The sequence below is a fragment of the Alexandromys fortis genome, unplaced genomic scaffold, assembly GCF_014885135.2.
Source record: "Alexandromys fortis isolate MF-2015 unplaced genomic scaffold, M_Fortis_MF-2015_v1.1 scaffold_21, whole genome shotgun sequence".
Taxonomy (NCBI): domain Eukaryota; kingdom Metazoa; phylum Chordata; class Mammalia; order Rodentia; family Cricetidae; genus Alexandromys; species Alexandromys fortis.
The window spans coordinates 15,447,447-15,470,516 of record NW_026067905.1 but is presented as its reverse complement, the minus strand read 5'-3'; the positions used below and the strand labels follow the sequence as shown (position 1 = coordinate 15,470,516).

General features: G+C 43.3%; 1 protein-coding gene across 4 annotated transcripts in view; it reads right to left on the bottom strand.

Annotated features, from left to right (window-relative positions):
- The window catches only part of Dhx9 (DExH-box helicase 9), a 35,613-nt gene extending 22,025 nt beyond the window's left edge, over positions 1-13,588 (bottom strand). For 2 of the 4 annotated variants that reach the window (XM_050135339.1, XM_050135342.1), the window contains exons 1-6: positions 13,442-13,588; positions 8,590-8,722; positions 7,454-7,594; positions 3,075-3,189; positions 1,838-1,956; positions 1,213-1,361 (exon numbers count right to left, since the gene is read on the bottom strand). In XM_050135339.1, the coding sequence (XP_049991296.1) occupies positions 1,213-1,361; positions 1,838-1,956; positions 3,075-3,189; positions 7,454-7,594; positions 8,590-8,700 (635 nt within the window). In that variant the 5' untranslated portion in view covers positions 8,701-8,722; positions 13,442-13,588. Of the gene's footprint in view, positions 1-1,212; positions 1,362-1,837; positions 1,957-3,074; positions 3,190-7,453; positions 7,595-8,589; positions 8,723-13,441 lie in introns of those variants that run through there. The other 2 variants (XM_050135340.1, XM_050135343.1) reach the window with 2 other exon arrangements.
- Between the last annotated feature and the right edge of the window lie 9,482 nt (positions 13,589-23,070).

The window sequence follows — 23,070 nt, the reverse complement described above, 5'->3', positions numbered from 1 at the left end:
AGATACTGAAATCAAGCATTTTGGCAGCAATTCAGTTAAGTTTTAGGCACAATTATGTATATAATAATAGTAATAATAATGTTAAAACATTATTATTAATGCTGGGAATTTGAACTCTAGGCCTCAAGCAAACTATGGAGATGCTCCACCTGAGCTCTATCACCAGCATTTCCAATTATTATTACAAAGAAAAACTACCAGGAGCTGGCAAGTCCAATAAGTTACACATAGAGCATTAAAAAATTGTTATAGTCTGTTTTGTTTTTTATCTGATAACAAAATGAAAATAATGACACCAAGCATATAGTATTTGAGAATTCAGGACTGAACAAAGCAGTAGGAAGCAGGAGGAGCCATGCTCTGATCATTTTGAGTATGCGGTCAATTTTTGTTGTTTTTTTTTTGTATATAATGATAATTTTAGGGTTGCTATTTGCACCCAAGGGAGAACACTTTGATTTAAGAAAAATGTTTTAAATTTATTTTGGATAATTTAATTTTTTTATAATGAAAGACAGCAAATCCAATCAAGACGTTTTCCAAAACTGCTTCCTTTCTCTTCCAATAAAAATATAGTGCCTCCCTGAAAAATCTAATCTGTATGAGCCTTCCTGGGAGTAATAAGTACTACACCCTGGAATGCTCTTAGGAAGAACATCAAGCAGGCTGAGAAACATACGGTCACATATCTTCCCTTACATTCAGTTTTATAAACTTAACAGGAAAAAAAAAGCATTCTAATTTAAGTCACATATAAAACCTTCGCGATCCTTCGACTTCATGGTATTCAAGAAACAGGATTCTTTAAAGAGCTGCCAACATCAAACTCAAGTCAAATTTGGATACAGACAAAATACAATCTACTAAGACAACAAAACATACCAGAACCATTTCAAGTATTAAAACTATTTATCTCCAATGAAACTACACCGAACAAAATCACCTCTGACAGATTAGGTCAACTAACAAATCGCCAGCCTCAGCCAAATGATAATCTTAAAAGTCTACCAACAGACTTGTAGGACTTCTTATACAACAGCATTACATTTTTAAGTGAAAACTATGGCAACTACAAGTCAGTAATTCTTATACATATTTATCTTTTTACAATTCACTGCTGATACATACAATAAACTGGGTAACATTTGGTTAAAACATAAACAGCCGAACAACCTTAACTTCTTTACAAGGAAAATAGTGAAACAAGCAAACCTGTTGTGATCGGGACCCACTTGGGTGTACTTATATTCTCCTTGGATCTTTTCTTTTTGGAAATACTGGTTCAAGCGAGCCTTAGCATTTTCCAATGTCCAGTTTCCATGAAGCCCAGCATTTAAGTCCACTTCTTCTGACTCTAGAGTCTGTGGAATCAATGATGATTAAATTTGGCTGCACTACTTATCAGTACTTAAGGTACAATAACAAGTAACATCTCTTTTCCAATACAAAAACCAGGTTTTGTTTTTATAGTGCTGAGATCCAGGGTCTTGTACACGACTAGACAAGTACTTATATCACTGAACTAACTAAAACCCATATTTTTGAGAAAAGATATAGGAATTCTAAAATTCCTATGTTCTTGGAACTGTCACTCAGGCTGCCCTTGAATGTCATTCCCTTTCTACTGCTGGACTACAAGCAGGTTAGTACTAGCAACCATTAAAAACGGCTTTTAAGCTATGGCCACTGGATCAAGATACTGTCTCAAAAAAAAAAAAAAAAAAAAAAAACCCCAACAACTAATTAATTATATTATGAATTTGTGGAGATACTCAACCCTGCTGGGAATTCTACCCCAAATCCTATTTTCAAGGACGTGACATCGTAAGAGCCTTACCGCTTGCACTTCTTGTTCCTCCTTTCTTGAGTAGTAGTCTTTTAAATTGGCTCCTCTGTCCCAGGTGGGTCCAGGAGAACCATAGCCAGATGAAGACTCTACTCCAGAATTATTCTCTGCTAAAAAAATAAATAAATAAATAAAATCACTCTTTTAACTAAAAAGAAAATTTAATTATTTTAAAGAATACTCCTAAAAAATTTTTGTGTTTGGGCACACATTTTCAGTTATGTGGAAGGGCACCTGAATCAGGGCTATCTTAAAAATTTTAAGTAACTGACAACCCAATCCAGTTCATTTCTTTGATGGTCTATGCCTATGGAAATGATAGTATAATCTCCAAGAAACAGTAAATAAGCTATCTGATGATTAATTAATGTAACTGTTGACTAAATCCTTTAGCAGTAATTGTTAGAGATTGTCTTGGCTAAGTTAACCAGAGTGCATAAAACTGCCAACCCAATGGGAAGACTCCTTTCCTTGAACTAGAAACTAAGTAATAGGGTTGGAGAGATGGCTCAGAGGTTAAGAGCATTGCCTGCTCTTCCAAAGGTTCTGAGTTCAATTCCCAGCAACCACATGGTGGCTCACAACCATGTGTAATGAGGTCTGGTGCCCTCTTCTGGCCTGCATGCACCACAGACAGAATATTGCATACATAATAAATAAATAAATTTTTTTTAAAAAAAAAAGAAACTAAGTAATAGTGAAAATTCACTGCTCTGTTTTTTTGCAAGGTTACCAGCTGCTTTCTGCTTTAATCTCCTCCCACCTTGAAATCAGTCATGATGGACTGTGAACCATAATAAACCCATCCTCCCTTGAGCTGCTTTCATCTGGGTGGTTTTTTTCACAGCAAGTACATTAAAAGCTGGCCTGGCCTACTTGCCTAATCTGTTTCTGCCCATATTGGATGCTAGTTGATTTAGAACACATCCTCGGGCATGGTAGTCTCTTTGTCCTAGGTACTAATATATATTCTTGGCTTTTGTTGTTGTCTTTAGACAGGCTTTGATATAGCTTAGGGACCTGTCCGGGAACTCACTCTGTAGACCAGGCTGACCTCGAAACAGATTAGCCTGCCTCTGCTGAAATTAAAGCCATGAGACTACCACCCATAATGTATTTTTAATGTAGATTTGTTTTTTAAACTAAGAATAAAACTCTCCAAATAGACATGAACAACCATAATAGTGTTATTTTCAGCCAAGTGCAGATATTCAAGTCTCTTTCTTACCTGCTTTGAGAGCCAGATGTGGAGGAAGTGGTCCTCCCATGGGTGGTGGTGCACCTTCTCCAGTACTTGCTGTGCTATCAGATGTGTCCGTAAGTATGGGTGGGGGTGGTACAATCTGTACAAGGAAATGTCAAAACCGTGTCAGTGCTTTGTTTTGGCTTTGTGTGTGTGTGTCAGGAACTAGAAGTCTCTTTCAAGACTCAAAAGATGCCATATTAAAGATCCTTTCCAACAGTATTTTCCCTATTTCTTAGAGACAGCTTCATGTAATTTAAGCGTATACCAAGCTCCTACATAACCCATCCCCACTTGCTGAAATTATTAAGTCTTGCTATAACCTGTCTTTCTCCATTGCTGTTTGTTTCCTCAACATCTGACCACTTAAGGATGTCCAAATATTATACATCCTTAACAGGAAATAACACTACCCTCAAGAATTCAAAGCTGGGGCTGGAGAGATGGCTCAGCGGTTAAGAGCATTGCCTGCTCTTCCAGAGGTCCTGAGTTCAATTCCCAGCAACCACATGGTGGCTCACAACCATCTGTAATGAGATCTGGTGCCCTCTTCTGGTCTGGTGGCATCCATGCAGATAGAACACTGTATCCCTAATAAATAAATAAATTAAAAAAAAATTCAAAGCTAATCTGGACAATGGTGGCATATGTCTTTAATCCAGCACTTGGGAGGCAGAGGCAGGGGATCTCTATAACTAGTTCAATCAAGGTCAGTCTGGTCTAGAGCTAGTTCCAGAACAGTTAAGACTGTTACAGAGAAACCCTGCTTTAAAAAAGAGTGAGAAAAGAAGGCAGCTGGGAATAGTGGTATATGTGCTTAATTCCAGCAGTGGGGAGGAAGAGGCAAATTTTTGCAGAATATATTATGAGATCCTATCTTATTAAAAAGTATTAGATAAATTTCTGGTGCCAAATATGGTAAAGCATTCCTTCAACCCCAGCAACAGGAAGGCAGGATTCAGAGGTTAGCTGTAAATTTGAAGCCATCACAACTTAAAATTAAGGACAGCAAAGGCTAGTGAAATAATCTCTAAAATAAATGTGTGCAACATGGTGGCACACAATTTTAGTCCCAGCACTCAGGAGGCAGGTGGATCCATGTGAGTTCCAGGATGAGCTGTAAGATACATAGTGAAACCTTGCCTTTCTTATATAGTAACAGAAGTATTTAACGTTACGATGGCGGCGATGACTAGGGCTATGTGGCTGACTGAAGAGTAGGCGATGAGAGATTTTAAGGTCTGTTTGTCGGAGGCAAATAGAGCTGGTCATAGTTACGATAAATGCCATTTTTAAGGCAAGACCTATGTTGTCAGAATTACCCACTCCAGGCAATTTCTCTACCTGAACCTACTAAGTGCTAGAACTTTAATAAAGTTAAATGATTCATGTTTATACAGTTTCTATGTTTATACAGTTAATTACATAGTATACCTTTTTTCATGACAGTCTTACACTAAGGCAACTGGGAGTTTGAACATCAGTAAGATTCCTGTTTGGGTGGAAGCATCACCCAAGCCACTGGCATCCATTTATTCAAAGTGTCTGGGGAGGTGGTGGCACATGCCTTTAATCCCAGCACTGGGAGGCAGAGGCAGGCAGGGATTAAATCCCTGTGAATTCGAGACCAGCCTGTTCTGCAGAGTTCCAGAACAGACTCTACACAGAGAAACCCTGCCTCGAAAAACAAAGAGTCTGAAATGTTTGGGTAAGAAGTTCCTTTCCAAGCCCCCTCTCCTAGGAGTTGTCTGATTCTAGACCCCACCAAATGATGACCCCTCCCCAGAGACTAAGACCACTCCCACAGCACCCCAGAACAAAGATGTGGGGTTTTTTGGTCTTACTTCCCAGTCTCCTCTCTGGGGTGCTGGAAAGCCATATGGGAGCACTAGTATCCATTAAACCTGGACCTTTTCTAATTCAGATTGATTTGGTCTGATTCAATTATTGTGTCGGCAAAGAGGCTTATTGGGGTGCAGAAACCTTTTGATTACTGGTATGAATTTGCTGTTACCATTTTTTTTTTTTTTTTTTGGTTTTTCGAGACAGGGTTTCTCTGTGGCTTTGGAGCCTGTCCTGGAACTAGCTCCTGTAGCCCAGGCTGGCCTTGAACTCACAGAGATCTGCCTGCCTCTTGCTGTTACCATTTTTTAAGATAGCCTAGACAATACCCTAGACAGCCTGAAACTTGTCATGTAGTCTACATCTTGCTTCTTGTCTTAGAAGTGCCAATACCATAGACTTGAACCATCGAGTCCAGCTTGTTTTCATTTTTTAACTGAGAAATAGTTTTCTTAATACTATTAGAAGCTGTTTAATTTCCAGCACTTTGGAGATAGTGGGAGGCAGATCTTTGAGTTCAAGGCCAGTCTGGTCTATATAGTAATATAGTAAAACAGGCTAGAAAGGACTACGTACTAAGACCTTTCCTCAAATATTAAAAAAAAAAAAACACAACCAAACCCAACTACACAATAGTATTGGGGGGGGGGTCAATGAAACAAATTTAAGTAAAGACACTTGCTAGTCTAGAATGCCTGGCTGCATTTCTTTACTTAAAGCACTATTGTCTGCGAACCAGGTACTATGGCGTATGCCTGTAATCTCAGCATTTGGAGGGGTGGAAGCAGGGGGATTAAAAGTAGGGGCAGAGGGCTGGAGAGATGGCTCAGTGGTTAAGAACTCTAATTATTCTTCTAGAGGACTGAGCTTCAATTCCCAACAACCACATGGCAGCTTACAACTGCCTGAAAATCCAGTCCCAAGGGATCTGACACCTTCACACCGATTCACATAAAATAAAGTTAAATAAATCATAAAATTAAAAAAAAAAAAGTAGAGGCAGAGCCAGGCGGTGATGGTGCATGCCTTTATTCCCAGTGCTCGATAGACAGAGAAGCAAGTGGATCTCTGTGAGTTCGAGGCCAGTTTGGTCTACAAGAGCTAGTTAGTTCCAAGACAGCCAGTGCTATTATGTCTCAAAACCACCCACCACATACAAAAAGTAGAGGCAGAACTACTAACGTCAACCAAGTCAACCTTGGTTACATATCTAGGATATTTAAGACCCTGTCTGAGAAGTTTTCAAAATGCTTTTAACGTTAAGTCTGAAAATTTAGCTTCATGAGCAAAATTTGCAAACATATTAAGGGAGATAACTCGTAAACTAGGTACACGACAAACTTCTGAAACTTATTCTATACAAAGATACCACAGTTCATTAGAGAACAATATAGGGGCCAGAGAGGTAGTTCAATGGTTAAGAGAACCTGCTGCTCATGCAGAGGACCAGGACTTTGTTCCTAGTATCTGCATATATAACTCTTGTTCCAGATCTGATGTCTTCTGACATGTGGGCACTAGGCATGCACACTTAAGCCAAACATAAATACCCTTAAAATATTTTTTAAAAATATTTATTTATTTATTATGTATACAATAGTCTGTCTGCAGGCCAGAAGAGGGCATCAGACCTCATTTCAGATGGTTGTGAGCCACTATGTGGTTGCTGGGAATTGAACTCAGGACCTTTGGAAGAGCAGGCAATGTTCTTAACCACTGAGCCACCTCTCCAGCCCTACCCTTAAAATATTTAAAAACTAAAAAGCACAATAACTCTGACAATGGTGGTTAATCCCAACACTCAGGGTAGAGGTGAACCTCTGAGTTTGAGGCCAGTCTGGCTCTAGGATGGACTGGGCCATACAAAAAAAAAAAAAAAACCCTGCCCTGAAAAGCAAAACAAAGCGCAAAAAAAAGGGGGGGGGGGCACAATACAGCCTGCTGGACCTCATGTCCCAAGTCTGGAGACCCAGGCAAAGAGCTATATAGACCCTGTCTTGAAAAAAACTAAAGGGGAGGGGTATGAGAGACTGGCACCTAGATACACCACCTATGAGAGCACTCAAAGCCTCGATGGTGCTATTGCCCAATAAAACACCTATTCTGAAAATACCAAGTTTTTGAAACAAACACTAACTTCTTATACCCATCCTACTAAGCATTGTACCTTAGTAACACATAAGCTGTAAAGTACTGGCTGTTTATACTCTTCTGGGGGCATATCTGACTGGCCATGTGTCCAACAACTGTTTACTGCCTGCATGGATAAATGCCAAAAATTCACAATTCAAGGTATGGTTTCTAATGAGTATGTATCAGTTCTACACCATTTCAGATAGAACAAATCTCAACATGTGTTAAAGTTTCTAAAACTTACTGCATTTTTGCATAATCACTATACTCATATGATAGCCCTACAATGTCCACTCACCTGTAAATCTGTCTTGTGTTAATTTGAACCCAGAGAAATGTGAAAGCAGACATAAAGACAGCTCAAGTTCTTGGCCATAATAAATACTTACCCCAACGGCTGGAACTTCTTCACTCTTTACTTCATTTATTCGAACCAAATAGTTGACAAAGTCTCTGGCAGCATTGCTCTGTGCATCTTTTTTATTGGTGGAATTACCCATACCAGCATAATTAAACCCTTCTACTCGAACCTTTAAGATTCAAGGGGAAAAAAGTTGAATTAAACCTTGGTAATTCTAGAATTTAAAAAAATAGTTATCCATTAAATGGCCCATCAAGATAAAACATGAACAGCTAGCTACTTTAAACATGCATTTAAGCATACTTTTAGCACACCCATGCAACACTGAATTTTACTAAAAACATGGAATTGTATTGTTCACTGATATGCTGATCCAATAGTATCAATATAAGTGGCTCAGATTCCCACAATAAACTATTTTAAGGTTGGGTTTCTTTTCCGTTTTCCAAGACAGGGTTTTTCTCTGTAGACCTGGCTGTCCTGGAATTCACTCTGTAGACCAGAGGGGCAGGCCTCGAATTCTTAGTTTCTCCTGCCTAGTCTCTGTCTCCTGAGTGCTGATAACCTCAATGGGACAGTGCTTTGCCTAGTCAGGCCTTAGTGCCATTCCCATCACAATCAAAATGTGCCCCCCACACAGCAAGATAACTCAGCAAGGGCATTTGCCTCCAATGTGAGGACCTGAATTAGATCCTTAAGACTTGTACAGAAAGAAAAACAGACCCTCACAAGTTTTACTTTTATATGCCTGTATGCACACACAATCATGTAACAGTGATTTTATAATAATTAAAAGAAAAGCTCTCTTCTTTTAAATACTTTCCTTCTCTAAAAGAGTTAGAGAAGCCAGGTATCGTGTTCACCTTTAATCACAGCACTTGTGAGGCAGTTGAGCCTGAAGCCAGCCTGTCTACAGAGTTAAGAGGCCAGCCAGAGATCGAGAAGTAAACTGTTCCGTACCTCTCAAACAAAAATAAAGTTATTAAGACTACAAGCACTTATCTTCTGAACTTACAAGCATCGAAGTTGTTTTGGGAGCATCAGAATTTTTCTAGTAAACAGTCAAGTCAAAATAATTTTTCCTAACCTGCAACAGCTTAGCCTTTCCAAACAAATATTCCTTTAACAAATGAAAGCATACAAATATATTGTATTCTTTAGTACCTCACACATGAATTTCTGTCTGTTTTTGTTTCCTACTGCTCTAATTTCATAGGCAGGGGTCATCTTCCTTTTGCCACACCAGGCATACAGAAAATTTTTAATGTCACCCATGATTCAGGTGTCTTCTTCACACCTAAAAAAAAACAAGTTAAAATGTTATGATAGCAAAACCCCAAAAACCACTATAATCTAGTTCAAGAATAAGATATTCATTCACAATACTACTAGAACTTACCTGGTAAGAAAATTTATTTATGTTGGGAAGCCTATAGCATGTGGTTAAAAAAAAAAACACAAGCTGCGAGTTACACACACACACACCCAATAATTATTGCTGTAGGCCAATTTTTAACCTCAAACTTTTTGTTTTTAGAGACAAGTTTCTCTCTGTAGCATTGGCTGTCCTAGAACTCATTTTGTAGATCAAGTTGGCCTTGCGGTCAGAGAGACCCTCCTGCCTCTGCCTTCCAAGTGCTGGGATTAAAGGTGCGCACCACCACCATCCAGACCTGGCAAGCATTTTATCCAGCCTCCTACACTCTACAATAGGTATCTTATATGCCATGTGGTGACTGGCAATCTTCTTTGGCTTTCAGTTTCAAGGGATCTGACATCTGCCTGTACCTGATATCCAACTGGTATCCAAACACGCATAATACTCATACACAAAGTAAAAACAACTTTTTTTTTTGAGACAGGTTTCTCTGTGTAACAGCCCTAGCTGTCTTGTAGACCAGGCTGGCCTTGACTCACCAGAGATCTGCCTGCCTGAGTGCTGGGTGGAATTAAAGGTGTGCATCACCACTGCCCAGCTAAAAATAAAGCTTTTTTGTTTTAAAAAAGAAAATCTAAGTAAAAGTTCCATGTGACTCATGGTAAAAGCCTAAACTGAAACCCAAATTCACCAGACTAAGAAACAGCACCGCATGCAGGCACACTAAAGGTGTGGTGGGTCACGTATTATTTTAACACTTAGTAAGCTTCACGTGAAGATGGCTAAGAATGAAGGCCTGCTTGAGGTTGCATGCAGCAGACTCAGCAAACTAAAAAGAAAACCAAACAAAATTACAAAAATAACCAACAATTCCGAAGGTACAGGACACATACATTAATGAAGTCAATTAAGCCTTCAATTTGACATGTAGCCTAAGCTAAGTTTAACCTCCCATAAAAATGAATCAAAGATTTTTTTCTTAAAGGCATATTAATAATGGGGAGAGGTGGGCAGTTCTGAGTTAAAGGCCACCCTAAAGCCCAAGCCGGGCGGTGGTGGCGCAGGCCTTTAATCCCAGAACTGGTCTACAAGAGCTAGTTCCAGGACAGGCTCCAAAACCACAGAAAAACTCTGTCTCCAAAAACGAAAAACAAAAAAACAAAACAAAAAAAAGCCCAAATACAAAACAAAACTCTCCCGGGCAAACAGGAGAGACACTTAGGTGGTTTTAGAGCATTATTTCCTCCGACAGAGGACCCAGATTTATTTCCCACACAAGGTGGTTTACAATCATTCTTAACTCTAGTTCAAGGGATCCAATGCCCTCTTCTAGCAAATGGTACATCTACATACATGCCAACAAAATACTCATGCACAGAAAAAAAAAACAAAACCAAATTTAGAATGGGAAGGGGAGATTGATTACTATAGTAGGCTGCAAGGCACCTACAATAAACCTACACCCAACAAATTTGACCTTAATATAAATGTATGAATCTGATTTCGTTGTCAGTTGAACTTTGATCAAGCATCCGGTAAAGCAAATGGCATACTCCAGAAAATTTAAGACAATGAAGAGTACTTCCAAGGTGGGGTGTGTGGCCGGGCGATGGCTGCACGCCTTTAATCCCAGCACTCGGGAGGCAGGCGGATCTCTGTGAGTTCGAGACCAGCCTGGTCTACAAGAGCTAGTTCCAGGACAGGCTCCAAAACCACAGAGAAACCCTGTCTCGAAAAACCAAAAAAAAAAAAAAAAAAAAAAAAAAAAAAGGAGGGCTGGAGAGATGGCTCAGAGGTTAAGAGCATTGCCTGCTCTTCCAAAGGTCCTGAGTTCAATTCCCAGCAACCACATGGTGGCTCACAACCATCTGTAATGAGGTCTGGTGCCCTCTTCTGGCCTGCAGGCATACATGCAAAACAGAATATTGTATACATAATAAATAAATATTTTAAAAAAAAGGAAAAATAAACAGAGCCAGACCCACACAGTAGTCACTCTCCAAGGTCCATGGTATGACTAGGCAGTGGTATAAAGCTTTAAGAGGTAAGGGCCTTCCATTCAAAGTAAGGCTTACCACAGAAGGAATACTTAGACCCCATTACCCCCTACAAACTGGCAAAGACTTTGAACAGCAGCTTTATCAACCACTTACCTCACAGGAGACCAATTCATTATCCTCTAAAAGCTGCAGAACCATTTCCTGTGTAGCCTTATCTTCCTACCTCTATCTACCAAGTGTTGAGACTGTAATCTTATAATTTGATCCTGTGATCACTTCAGAAGAGCCTAGTAAATAAGTCTTTAATTGGCAGGGTCTACATAAAGGTCAAGGCTAAGGTAAGGGGGAGGAAAGGAGAGGAGGCAGAGATTTTTTTCAACAACTAAAAAAAAAAAATAATAAAAAAAAAGGTCAAGGCTAGCCATGGATGTACAGTGATATCCTATAGTTAAAAAGCTACTCTGGTCTACAGGAAAGGCCATAAAGAAAAACCTTGCCGAGACACACACACAGAGAGAGAGAGAGAGAGAGAGAGAGAAAGAGAAAGAGAGAGAGAGAGAGAGAGAGAGAGAGAGAGAGAGAGAGAGAGAGAGAAATTTTACAGGTAGTAGAGACCTGTCTCAAAAACACTTAATACCTTTGGACAGTAATGTCAAAACTAATGCCCTTTAAAAATAAAAGGTATACTGGGTGGTGGTAGCACATGCCTTTAATCCCAACACTTAGGTGGCAGAAACAGGCAGCTCTTTAATTCAAGGTCAGGCAGGTATTAAACCCTGTCTAAAAACAAGTAAATAAATTTTAAAAATAAAAAAGGCCTAAGAAAGCACTGTGAGGTGGGCAGTGGTGGTGCACACCTTTAATCCCAGCATTCCGGAGGCAGAGGCAGTCGGATTATCTGTGAGTTTGAGAGTAGCCTGGTCTACAAGAGTTAGTTCCAGGACAGACTCCAAAGTTACAAAGAAACCCTGTCTCAAACCACATACAAGACTCAAGAGATCCGCTTGTCTCTGCCTCCTGAGTGCGATTGAAGGCATGCAAGACTCCAAATTTTATCCAAGGAAAATATTAACATTCCTATCAAAACACTACCTTAGCATCTCAGTAAGAATTTTTCCAAAAAAAACCGTATCCCAAACCCATAAATAAATCCCCATCCACATTAATGGCACCAAGTAATTCAGTGTCACAATTTCGACATTCTGATCCGATCCCCAAAGATCTTCCATGGTAGCCGGGCGGTGCTGGCGCACGCCTTTAATCCCAGCACTAGGGAGGCAGAGGCAGGCGGATCTCTGTTGAGTTCGAGACCAGCCTGGTCTACAAGAGCTAGTTCCAGGACAGGCTCCAAAGCCAGAGAAACTCTGTCTCGAAAAACCAAAAAAAAAAAATCTTCCATGGCTATCTTTTGTATCCTTAAATGGCTGCTGAGATTATCCTTAGAGGATTAAGGAACTAGCTAATCCTTAAACTGTATACTGTACTGTTCTGTTTTCTTTTAATTACTTTGAGCAGAGGGAACTTACAGCAAAGTGAGAAATGAGTGTGAAGGGTCTGCCGGGCGGTGGTGTCGCACACCTTTAATTCCGGGAGGCAGAGACAAGCGGACTTACAGTTCGAGGCCAGAATGGGCTACAAAGTTCAAGGAAGGCTTCAAAACTACAGAGAAACCCTGTCTCCGAGAGGGGGGAAGGTGATGGGTTCCCCAGAAATAGCCACAGTTTCTTTTACCGACTCATAAAGCTACAAACAACTTCTCCCCTGACGAGAGCCTAGTTGGATGTCAAAATGTCAATCACCCCGGATGCAAGCCTGCTCCGCAACCCTGTTTTGGCTCCAGAACGTCTCCGATGGTCCTCGTTTCTCTCCAGCTCCTGTCGCTTGCCACCGCTACTTTGAGAACTGCGATATTCCGAAATTCTTTTTCATTCTTCTACCCTAAAACAAGTTCTTCCATCTCCTTCGCCACCCTCAGGTCACGTGGCCAGACCTGCCTCTCGCGCCATCCCCTCCTCCCCCCGTCCCGGTCAATCTATGGCTGTAGGCTTCACAAATGCCTCTGCATCATCGGAGATGACACATTCTGCACCCCAAAGCCAGACTCAGACTCCGAGGCGCCGTTCCCGGCCACCGTTATCTAGAGGAGGGCGATCCCGTTGCACGGTCTCACTTAATCATGCAGACATTTTCCTACCAGCAGCTCCTCGTTCCGCCCCACCCGTGCTCGGCCACCCCTGCAGAGGAGGAGCTGCAGGGCACCCGTGTGTGCCGAAGCGGCGGGCCCTCCGGGGCTCTAGTGCCCCGGATGAGGGGCCCGAGGGCCCGAGGCGCCGTGTGGCGTCGAGCCGCCATCACGACGGGCGACTCTGGGCACCGACACCCGTCGCGTGACAGGCCAATGGAGGACGCGGCCTTCGAGAACGGTCAACCCGAAGGAGGCCGACCGCGGCCTGGGGCCTGAGTCGCCGGCGAGTACGCCAAGGCGGGCGAGCCCACGGCCCGTATCCGGGGACCCGCCGCGCCGCCCCTCCCCCACCCGCCCGCCAGCGCCGCACAACAAAGCCACGGTGGAGCCGAGCAGGCCAGCATCGGCCGTCGGCCCCGAGCCCGCCTGGGGGCCGCCACGCTGCTCCCTTACCTTCCTCCACGGCTCCGTGCCCGAAAGCACAACCCTCTTCAGGCGAGTTCGCAGCTCCAAGCTTCCACACAAACGGTGAAGGAACGAACCTCACCCCGCATGGAAGCAGCGGAGAAATGGCTCCGACCGCGGCACCGAGGAGGCGGAGTCAGCGAGTCACGCCTGCGCAGAAGGCGAACTCCTGAGCCAGCACGCCCGGGAGGGGCGGGGCTGCAGCCACTTCCGGCCGCCAAACCTGAGGTCGTGCGCTAGTTCTTCTGGCCTGGGCCTGCCATTTCCTGTCAGGCGCTGAGGGCCATTTTCAGGAAGTTGAGATCCTCTTGCTTTTCCCTTTGTGGAGGAGGCTGGCCTACAATCTAACGCAGTCTTCCCTTTCTCTCTTTCTGCCTTCCGGGTGCATATTTTACAGACCTGCCACCACGCCGGATGGGTTTCCTTTTTGATGGTTCTTTAACATATAGGTAGTGTTAATTACCAGAATTCATCCTTTCAGAAGTACAGCTCCAGGAGACTCAGCAGGTGCATGGTGCACATACATGCGCGCAGGCAGAAGATTGATACATAAAGTATAACAAATCTAAAAGGAGGAGGAGTCTGGCGGGTTGCCAGGAGTGGTGGTGCAGGCCTTTAATTGTATCATAGCGAAACCCAATCTCCCCTCCTCCACAAAAAGGAAAACCTTAGCTCAAGATGCTTCCTCCTTTTTGCTCAACTCCCCCCCCCCCGCCACTCCCCCACTCCGTTATCTCTCCTCTTAAATTCCTATCCCTTTATTTATTATACAATATTTTGTCTGTGTATATGTCTGCAGGCACCAGACCTCATTACAGATAGTTGTGAGCCACCATGTGGTTGCTGGAATTGAACTCAGGACCTTTGGAAGAGCAGGCAATGCTCTTAACCGCTGAGCCATCTCTCCAGCCCCTATCCCTTTGTTTAGCTTCAGGAGTAAAGCCTCCTTTGTGTTTCATACTTTTTGGGGGGGGGGGGCTCTTGTGTTTTTGAGGCTCTGAAGAGTAACCCACCACGAAACTACGTCTCAAATCTAACATCCCCACCCTGTTTGTCTGTTTATTGTTCGTTTGTGCTAAGCTAGCATACCCAGGCCCTGGATTCCATCTCCACCCAAGTCAACAAATTTACTGAAGAATGTGTTTAAACTTCCAGGGCCAGAGAGTGAAGGCGGCTCTCGGCTGGCAGGTTGCCTGGTGTGCAGAGTCAATGGATTTGCACTCCAGCATTAGAGCACGTGGACATTTCACTTCTGCTTACTTTTGCCAGGCCTTCCGCTATTTTAAGGACCTGTCACTTTCAGATTTTCAGGTGGTGTTCTAAGAAAGGACACCCGGGACAGCTTAGGCCTCTCAATTCTCAAGAATTTGGCTGAAGACAAAATGCAGACATTGAAACCAGGAGATCCCACTTCCAAACTTTCCAAAACCAGCAGGTATCCGGAGAATTAATTAGACTGCTCCTCGACAGGACTTCCTGCCCACTGTAAAACTGTGACCTTTTGGTGACCTTCCCACCCTAGTTCTTACCCCAAGAGATTTGAGACAGAAAAATTTTCTCCAGGGACTTTCTCCCCTTAACTTCTCTCTCTTGGAGGGGGGATTGGTTGAAAGGAGAGCAGAATGAACCTTTGATTCCAGTAAGAGCACTGGGTGGGGGTGGGGGAGTCAATGACTGTGGTTCAGTTAGAATGCTCACTTGGAGGGCCTGACACCCTGAGTTCCAACTCTAGCCTCAGAAAAAGCCGGGCGAGGTGGCTCCCTTCTGTAATCTCAACATTCAGGAAAGAGAAGCAAGAGGACCAGGAAGGAGTTCAAGGTCATCATCTTCAATAAATAACAAGAGTTTGAGGCCATCCTTGTGACAGGGCCCCAGACCTTAGCACAACTGAATTCACGATGAACGTACCATTCAGACTATAAAACTCAGCAAGTAGACAGCACCACCTGCCAAAACTAAAACAAAGACCTAGTCCACCAAAGCCTATAGCTCTGGGAAAGTCTCTAAATGTACTAACCTTTTAGTCTGCAGTTCTGCTTCTAGCTAACATACATACACGCATACATATACACATACATGATATAGAGATAGATAGATAGATAGATAGATAGATAGATAGATAGATAGATAGATAGATAGATGAATGGATGATAAATAGATGGATGATAGATAGATGGATAGATGAATGGATGATAAATGATAGATGAATGGATGATAGATAAATAGATGGATGAGAGATGGATAGATGAATGGATGATAGATAAATAGATAGATAGATAGATAGATAGATAGATAGATAGATAGATAGATAGATAATAGATAGATAATAGATAGATAGCAAATCTGGACTGGGAACTGTTGAGTTACAGATCTTCCAGCTGCTGTTCTCTCCCTAAAGTCAGGCCTTCCCCCACCTCACCCCCAAATTCTCATAATCTCTCTCTCTCTCTCCTTATCCTCTTGTGCTGCAGCCTTAAGGCTTTCACAGAATTCTATGGGTCCCCCTTACAGCTAGCTGCAAACAAGCTGAGTTCTCCCCCTGAGACCAAAACCTAAATAACTTTGAATTGTAACTTTGCTTCCTAGTGTTGGCCTTCCTCCTCCATCCCAGGGACCATGCACACTAAGTTACAAGTAACTTTATTTTCTCAATCCACCCCTTTAGGAAACCTCTAAGAACTCTTTGTCCTCTGGATTTGAAGACTCTCCCTCCCTTCAAAGCCTCATTTGTTGAAAGACCCCCGATGTGGGGAGACTCTCACTCAAGTCTCAGGATAACACGACCCCCCTCCCCAGTAACTCACAAGAGACTGACCTTGCTGCAGTCACGGGAGGTTTATTTGACAGGTACCAGTGCACTGGGGCCGAGACTTGTAACCCACGCAGGGGAGGAGTTCGACCCCGAGTGACCAGGAGAAGGGGTTTTTAAGGGAAGAAACCACAGCCCAGTAATTCAAAAGGGGTAGGGAGGGCATCACAGAAAATTCCAAAAATACCTAGAGCCATGAGTTCACAACTCTCCTCATGATGTTCTACAAGCCTCAAGCAGCCAATGCTGAAAACAGAGAGTGTGGAGTGAGAAGATTATGTGTACAGTTTTGAGCCAGGATTGTTTCACTGTGTAGCTCTGGCTATCTTGGAACTCACCCCATAGACAAGACTGGCCTTGAACTCACAGAGATCCTCCTGCCTCTACCTCCTGGGTGCTGTGATTAAAGGCATGCACCACCACAATTTTTCTGTGAACCTGCAGTAATTTTTTTAAAGGACTGTAGTTCAGTTGGTAGAGTGTTAGCCTAGCATAATGGTACAATCCCATAATACTATAATCCCAGCACTCAGAAGGCAGAGGCAAGACGATCAGGAGTTTGAGGTACTTATGGTGTTCAAGGCCAGCCTGAGACTGTCTCAAAAGGGAGTTGGTGTGGTGGTAAATGCCTGTTATCCCAATCTTCAGCAGGTTATTCAAGCATGAATTCAATGCCAATCTAGGTGACATGAGAGTCTGTCTCAAAAAGAAAGAAATAAATGAGAGGGCATATTAAGAGGGCCTATGTAAGTACTGGGATTAAGGCTTGTGTTACCACCGCTGCCCAGCTGGGAATAATAATAATACTTACAATGTATTAAATGTATTGGTAGGGCAGGGGTGGTGCACGCCTTTAATCCCAGCACTTGGGAGGCAGAGGCAGGCTGATCTCTGTGAGATTCAGGCCAGCCTGGTCTACAGAGTGACTTCCAGGACAGCCGGGGCTACACAGATCAACCCTGACTCAGAAAAGGAAACAAACGAACAAAAAGTATTATTATTCCCTTAAATTTGGAGCTCTAGTCCTTAGTGTCGATCAGTTAAAGTTCTGAGACGGCAGAAGGCAGAAGCACAAACACTTTGTTGGGGTCCCAGGTGAATGAGAAAAAGAAATGAAAAGGAGAAGACATTGGATTGTCCTAGGTGTAGCCAAAGAGAAGGTTTATTGCAGATAGGAGGGAGAACACAGCCAGAGACAGGAGACCCAGGGGAGTTCAGAGTGAACAGGAACCTCTGTCAGGTCACGTGAGGAGGTGGGGAGACGGGTAGAGGAAGAAGGGTGGGTTACCAAAATGGTTGGATTAAAGGGCAGCTGGGGGAAAGCAGCCCAGCCTCTGGGCTGGAGAAATTTAGGGTAGGGGGTAAGATATGGCAGTCATACCCAGTAATAGGTAAGGAACTGAGGGATGCTGGGAGAACCTGGTAGTCAGGTTCGATTTGATAAGTTAAAAGGCACCTCAATTAGCCATTGGTCCCAGGTGTGAGATCTAGCATTAGGAACTGCAACTCAGAAAGCTATAGTGCACACTTAGAAACCTGTGTTTACCGAAAAGCACTGACTCCTCTCTGAAGCACACGACTAAGAGTAGGGTAAGAGCCTGCCTCTGTCGTCACTCTCATCTGTTTTATTTTGAGTCACGTGTCTCTGCATACAGTTTTGTTAACCACTCAGTCTGTTTAAAAACCACTGATATAGCCAGGTGCTAGCATTGCACGTCTTAAATCCCAGCACTCGGGAGACAGAGGCTGGTGGATCTCTGTGAGTTCGGGCCAGCCTGGTCGACAGCGTGAGTTCCAGGACAGCCAAAGCCACATAAAGAAACCATGTCTTGAAAAACCAAAAACAACAAAACAGCCGGGCAGTGGTGGCGCACGCCTTTAATCCCAGCACTCGGAGGCAGAGGCAGGCGGATCTCTGAGTTCGAGGCCAGCCTGGTCTACAAGAGCTAGTTCCGGGACAGGCTCCAAAAGCTACAAAGAAACCCTGTCTCGAGAAAAAAAAAAAAAAAAAAAAAGTAAAGAAAAGAAACGAAAACAACAAAACAAACTAAAAAATACAAAGAAACAAAAACCACTGATACCTACCATGTGTCACTCTTCAAGGCTGAAGGCACAAAGATAAGAGAAACTAGGGCTCAGCTTTTTACAGTGTCCTGGTCAAGATACTCCTCTGCCCAAAGGCCAATAAGACTCTCAATTGAAAACCTGAAGTCATCCTGAAATACAGGAAAAGCAGAGCCTCTAGGGGCAAACCCAAATGAAGGCAATTATGTATGTATAATGGCAAGGCTGCCCTCTGGCAAAACAGTAATCATCTCCAAGAACCAGCTTGTCCTCCCAAGCAACAAGGACTTCTTTATAGCCGCTTGTAGAACCATACCTGAGAAAACAGCCAACCTCCATGCCTTGACCAAGACTGCACAAACCTTTTGCTCGGCCCCTCCCCCATTCTTCCTTTCCTTAAACCTAGAGCTAATGTCAGTACCCTACACACGGATGGATATGGGGTCACTGGGCCCTCCTCTGCTATTATTCCCAATGCGCACATTGGTAAAACCCCCTTTCTCAGTATCATTTATCTTATTTTTAATTGGTGTATCAGGATGTATAGCAGAACTTAAGACTACTGGAGCTCAGGTTTTTGCCTGAAATTCTAGTTATTGTAGGTCACACTTTAAATGGTGGGACTGGTATTTCCGCTATGACAGCAAAAAGCACAGCTTTCACCTCAAAGAGAATAAGAGTTTATTCCAGAGTCAAATATGAGTGACCAAAGACCGGAAACACACGTTCAGGTAACCCCAAGCACTGAGTTTCCACATAATAGCAGTCTCATGAGGCTTTTATAGTAATAGAATAAAGGAAACTATAAGCCAGGACATTTTATTTTCAAATATCTTGGTGGAAGCATCCTGGAGGTGGGTAACAGTTGAAGCAAAGAAGTATCTGTTCCAGGCCTCAAATGCAACCTGATGGTTGTTAGGTTGGGGAAAGCCAGGGTCTATCTGCACTTTCCTGAGAGTCAAAAGGTCAAACACAGAGGGAGGCAATAAGTGGCTCTGTAGGGGACTAAGTTAGCACTCAATAATTTCTTCCCAGTGCTCCACAACCCCTGATATGCTAAACAGGCTATCAGCTCTGTAGACTCTTTAACATAGGTGTAGCTCTTTCCTGGGGACTTCGGGTCACGGAGTTTGCAGGTAACATAGGTGTAGCTCTTTCCTGGGGACTTCGGGTTGCAGAGTTTGCATGTAAAACCATGCTTATGGTACAGCAGCCATGTCACACCACACAATGCAACTTTCCACTACTGCAGTAGGTCTCTGTGCTCAAATCCTAGGAACAACACTAGCTAAGAGAGAGGCTTAAAGAGGACTGTGTGTTTTCAGTCTGTTGGTATGCAGCAGAGTCTGGTGTCACTCAAGATTCGTTTTTCTGTGGCTGGAGACATGGTTCAGCAGTTAAGAGCACTAATTGTTTATACAGAAGACCCAGGTCTTCTGTATACAGAAGGTCCCCAGCACCCACAAGATGGCTAATAACTGTCTGTGACTCCAGTCTGAGGAGTCTTCTGGCCTCCTCAGGTAGTGCAAGCATGTGATACACAGACATCCAGGCAGGCAGAACACCCATACACATAAAATCAAAATAAATCTTACAGCATGTGTGGTAGAGTGTATACCTTTAATCCCAGGAGAGGAGAGCCCGAGAAAGCAGATCTCTGTGAGTTCAAGACCAGCCTCGTTTATATAGGGAGACCTTATTTCAAAACACAGCCCAATAATTGTTATGGTTTAAGTGAAAATGGCACTGTTCCTCAAGGGGTGCAGTGGCAGAAATGCTGCAGGTCCCCAAGTGGCGGCAGTGGGCCATGAGGGCCAGCAGCCCTAAGTAGGAGCCACATGGTGGGTGAGAGACAGAGATACGGTGGGCCAGGAAGGTAGCCAGTCCCCGGGCAGGGATGTAGTTCCGTGAGTGGCTGCAGCAGGCAGTGGGTCCAAGACCATGGCTGGCTGTGTGGCAGATGAGATACCAAGCCAGTAGGCAGTGAAGATGGATATTTATTTAGTGGGTTATGGAAGGGGGAAGAGCAGAGAGAGGCAGAGAGCAAGAGAGCAAGAGAGAGAGAGAGAGAGAGAGAGAGAGAGAGAGAGAGAGAGAGAGAGAAGGGGGGGGGGCGGTGGAGGAGAGGAGCCTCTGCAGCAGCTACCATTTTAGGAGAGAGGTGGAAAGGGAAAGAACTCAGGCCAGAAGCAGAAGATCCCCCTGCCTCAGCTGTGGTGGTGGACTGGGGTGGGGCAGGGCTTGTTTCTTAAAGGGACAGGACAGACCATTATAATAATACATAGATTATTTTCCAATTAGGAATGTAGCTCATTTGGTAGACTGTGTACAATTAGGAACCCATGAGTTTGATTCCTAGTAGCTCATAAACCAGGTATGGTAGCATATGCCTATAAACCCCACACTTAAGTGGTAGAGGAAGGTCAGGGTGATGGTGGCACACACTTTTAAACCCAGCACTTGGGAGGCAGAGGCAGGCTGATCTCTGTGAGTTTGAGGCCAGCTTGGTCTACAGATCGAGTTCCAAGACAGTCAGAACTATACAGAGAAACTGTCTCACAAAAACAAACAACAAAAGAAATAGAGGAAGGGGTTACTAAATGTAGTTTGGGCTAGTCTGGGCTATATCACATGATTTCTCAAAAATGAAACAAACAGTTATTAAAAACTCATATTTTGGCTCTGACACAAATTGAGATATACTTCAGAAACACTCTTTGCTACAATTTATTCTTTCCTTCCTCACCCCGCCCCCGAGACAGGGTTTCATGTGTAACCATGGCTGACCTGGAACTCACTGTATAGACCAAGCTGGCCTCAAACTCACAAAGATCTGCCTGCTTCTGCCTCCCAAGGACTGGGAATTTTTTTTGAGACAGGGTTTCTCTGTAGCTTAGGAGCCTGTCCTGGAACTAGCTTTTGTAGACCAGGCTGGCCTAGAACTCACAGAGATCTGCCTGCCTCTGCCTCCCTAGTGCTGGGATTAAAGGCGTGTGCCACGATCACTTCATCCTTTTTTCTATTTAATTGTAATTCTGACATTTGACATTATATTTTTGTATGCTAGAATGCAGTTACTCTGTCTTAAACCAGTTAGTTAGATTAATTAATTAAGGGGGCTGGAGAAATGACTCAGTGGTTAAGAACACTGACTGCTCTTCCAGAGGACCCAGGTTCAATTCCCAGCACCCACATGGCAGCTCACAACTGTCTGAAAATCCAGGTCCAGGGGATCTGACACCTTCACACCAATGCATATAAAATAAAGATAAATATCATTAAAAAAATTTAAAAAATATTAATTAATTAACCTTTTTTTTTTTTTGAGACAGGGTTTCTCTGTAGCTTTTGGAGCCTGTCCTGGAACTAGCTCTTGTAGACCAGGCTGGTCTCGAACTCCCAGAGATCTGCCTGCCTCTGCCTCCCGAGTGCTGGGATTAAAGGCTTGCACCACCACCGCCAGGATTTGTTTTGTTTTTTTGAGACAGGGTTTCTCTTTGTAGCTTGGCTGTCCTGGAACTCAGTCTGTAGACCAGGTTGGCCTCCTAGAGGTCCACCTGCCTTTGCCTTTTGAGTGCAGGGATGCATGACCAGAGCTTGGCCCAATTAATCTTAATTAGGTTAACTGAGGAAGAAAGACTCAGCCATTGTGTTTGGCACTATATCCTGGAATGGAATTCTGGACTATTTAAGAAAGTGAGTCTTGGCATAAGAACAGACAGGAAGACCAATGGAACTGAATAGAAGACCCAAATACCAATCCACACATCTTCAAACACCTGATATTTGATAAAGAAGCAAAAAATATCAAATGAAAAAAAGAAAGCATATTTAACAAGTGGTGCTGGCATAACTGGATATCAACATGTAAAAAAAATGAAAATAGCCGGGCGGTGGTGGCACACGCCTTTAATCCCAGCACTCGGGAGGCAGAGGCAGGCGGATCTCTTTGAGTTTGAGGCCAGCCTGGTCTACAAGAGCTAGTTCCAGGACAGGAACGAAAAAAGCTACGGAAAACCATGTCTCGAAAATAAAAAAAAAAAAAAAGTCCTGCCGGGGTATAGGTTCTGCCCACACTATGCTTAATAGCTGTGTGATGATGATGTCAGATAATCCTTCAAAAAATCCTCTTGGTTGTCTAACTTAAAATCAAAAGTGTTCCGTGTTTCACATTATTTCATGTAAGTAAAGTACTGACAGAAAAACCACAATTTAGCTGATATTTTGTCTACTCAAATGAGTAGCTCAAAGCCTAGGAACTGCTGTTTGCATAATCTTGGTTTCAAGTTTTCTTCTTGGTTTCATTGAAGAAGACCTGGGTTTGAACAAGCATATGGTAGGGGGTCATTTAATGAGTTGATATATTGTTTGCTCTTCTTTATGTGAAGGGCTGCAGGTTCCATCCACCCCTCCCACACAAGAAAAGACTGTACAGAGGCAGGTGAATCCCTGTGAGTTCGAGGCTAGCCTGGTCTAAAAAAGCTAGTTCCAGGACAGCTAGGGCTGTTACACAGGAAAACCCTGACTCGAAAAACCAAAACAAAACAAAAAGAGCCAGGCAGTGGTGGCGCACACCTTTAATCCCGGCACTCGGGAGGCAGAGGCAGGCGGATCTGTGTGAGTTCGAGGCCAGCCTTGTCTACAAGAGCTAGTTCCAGGCCAGGCTCTAAAGCTACAGCAAAACCTTGTCTCGAAAAACAAAAACAAAAACAAAAAAAAAAAAAAAAAGAAAAAGAAAAAAAAA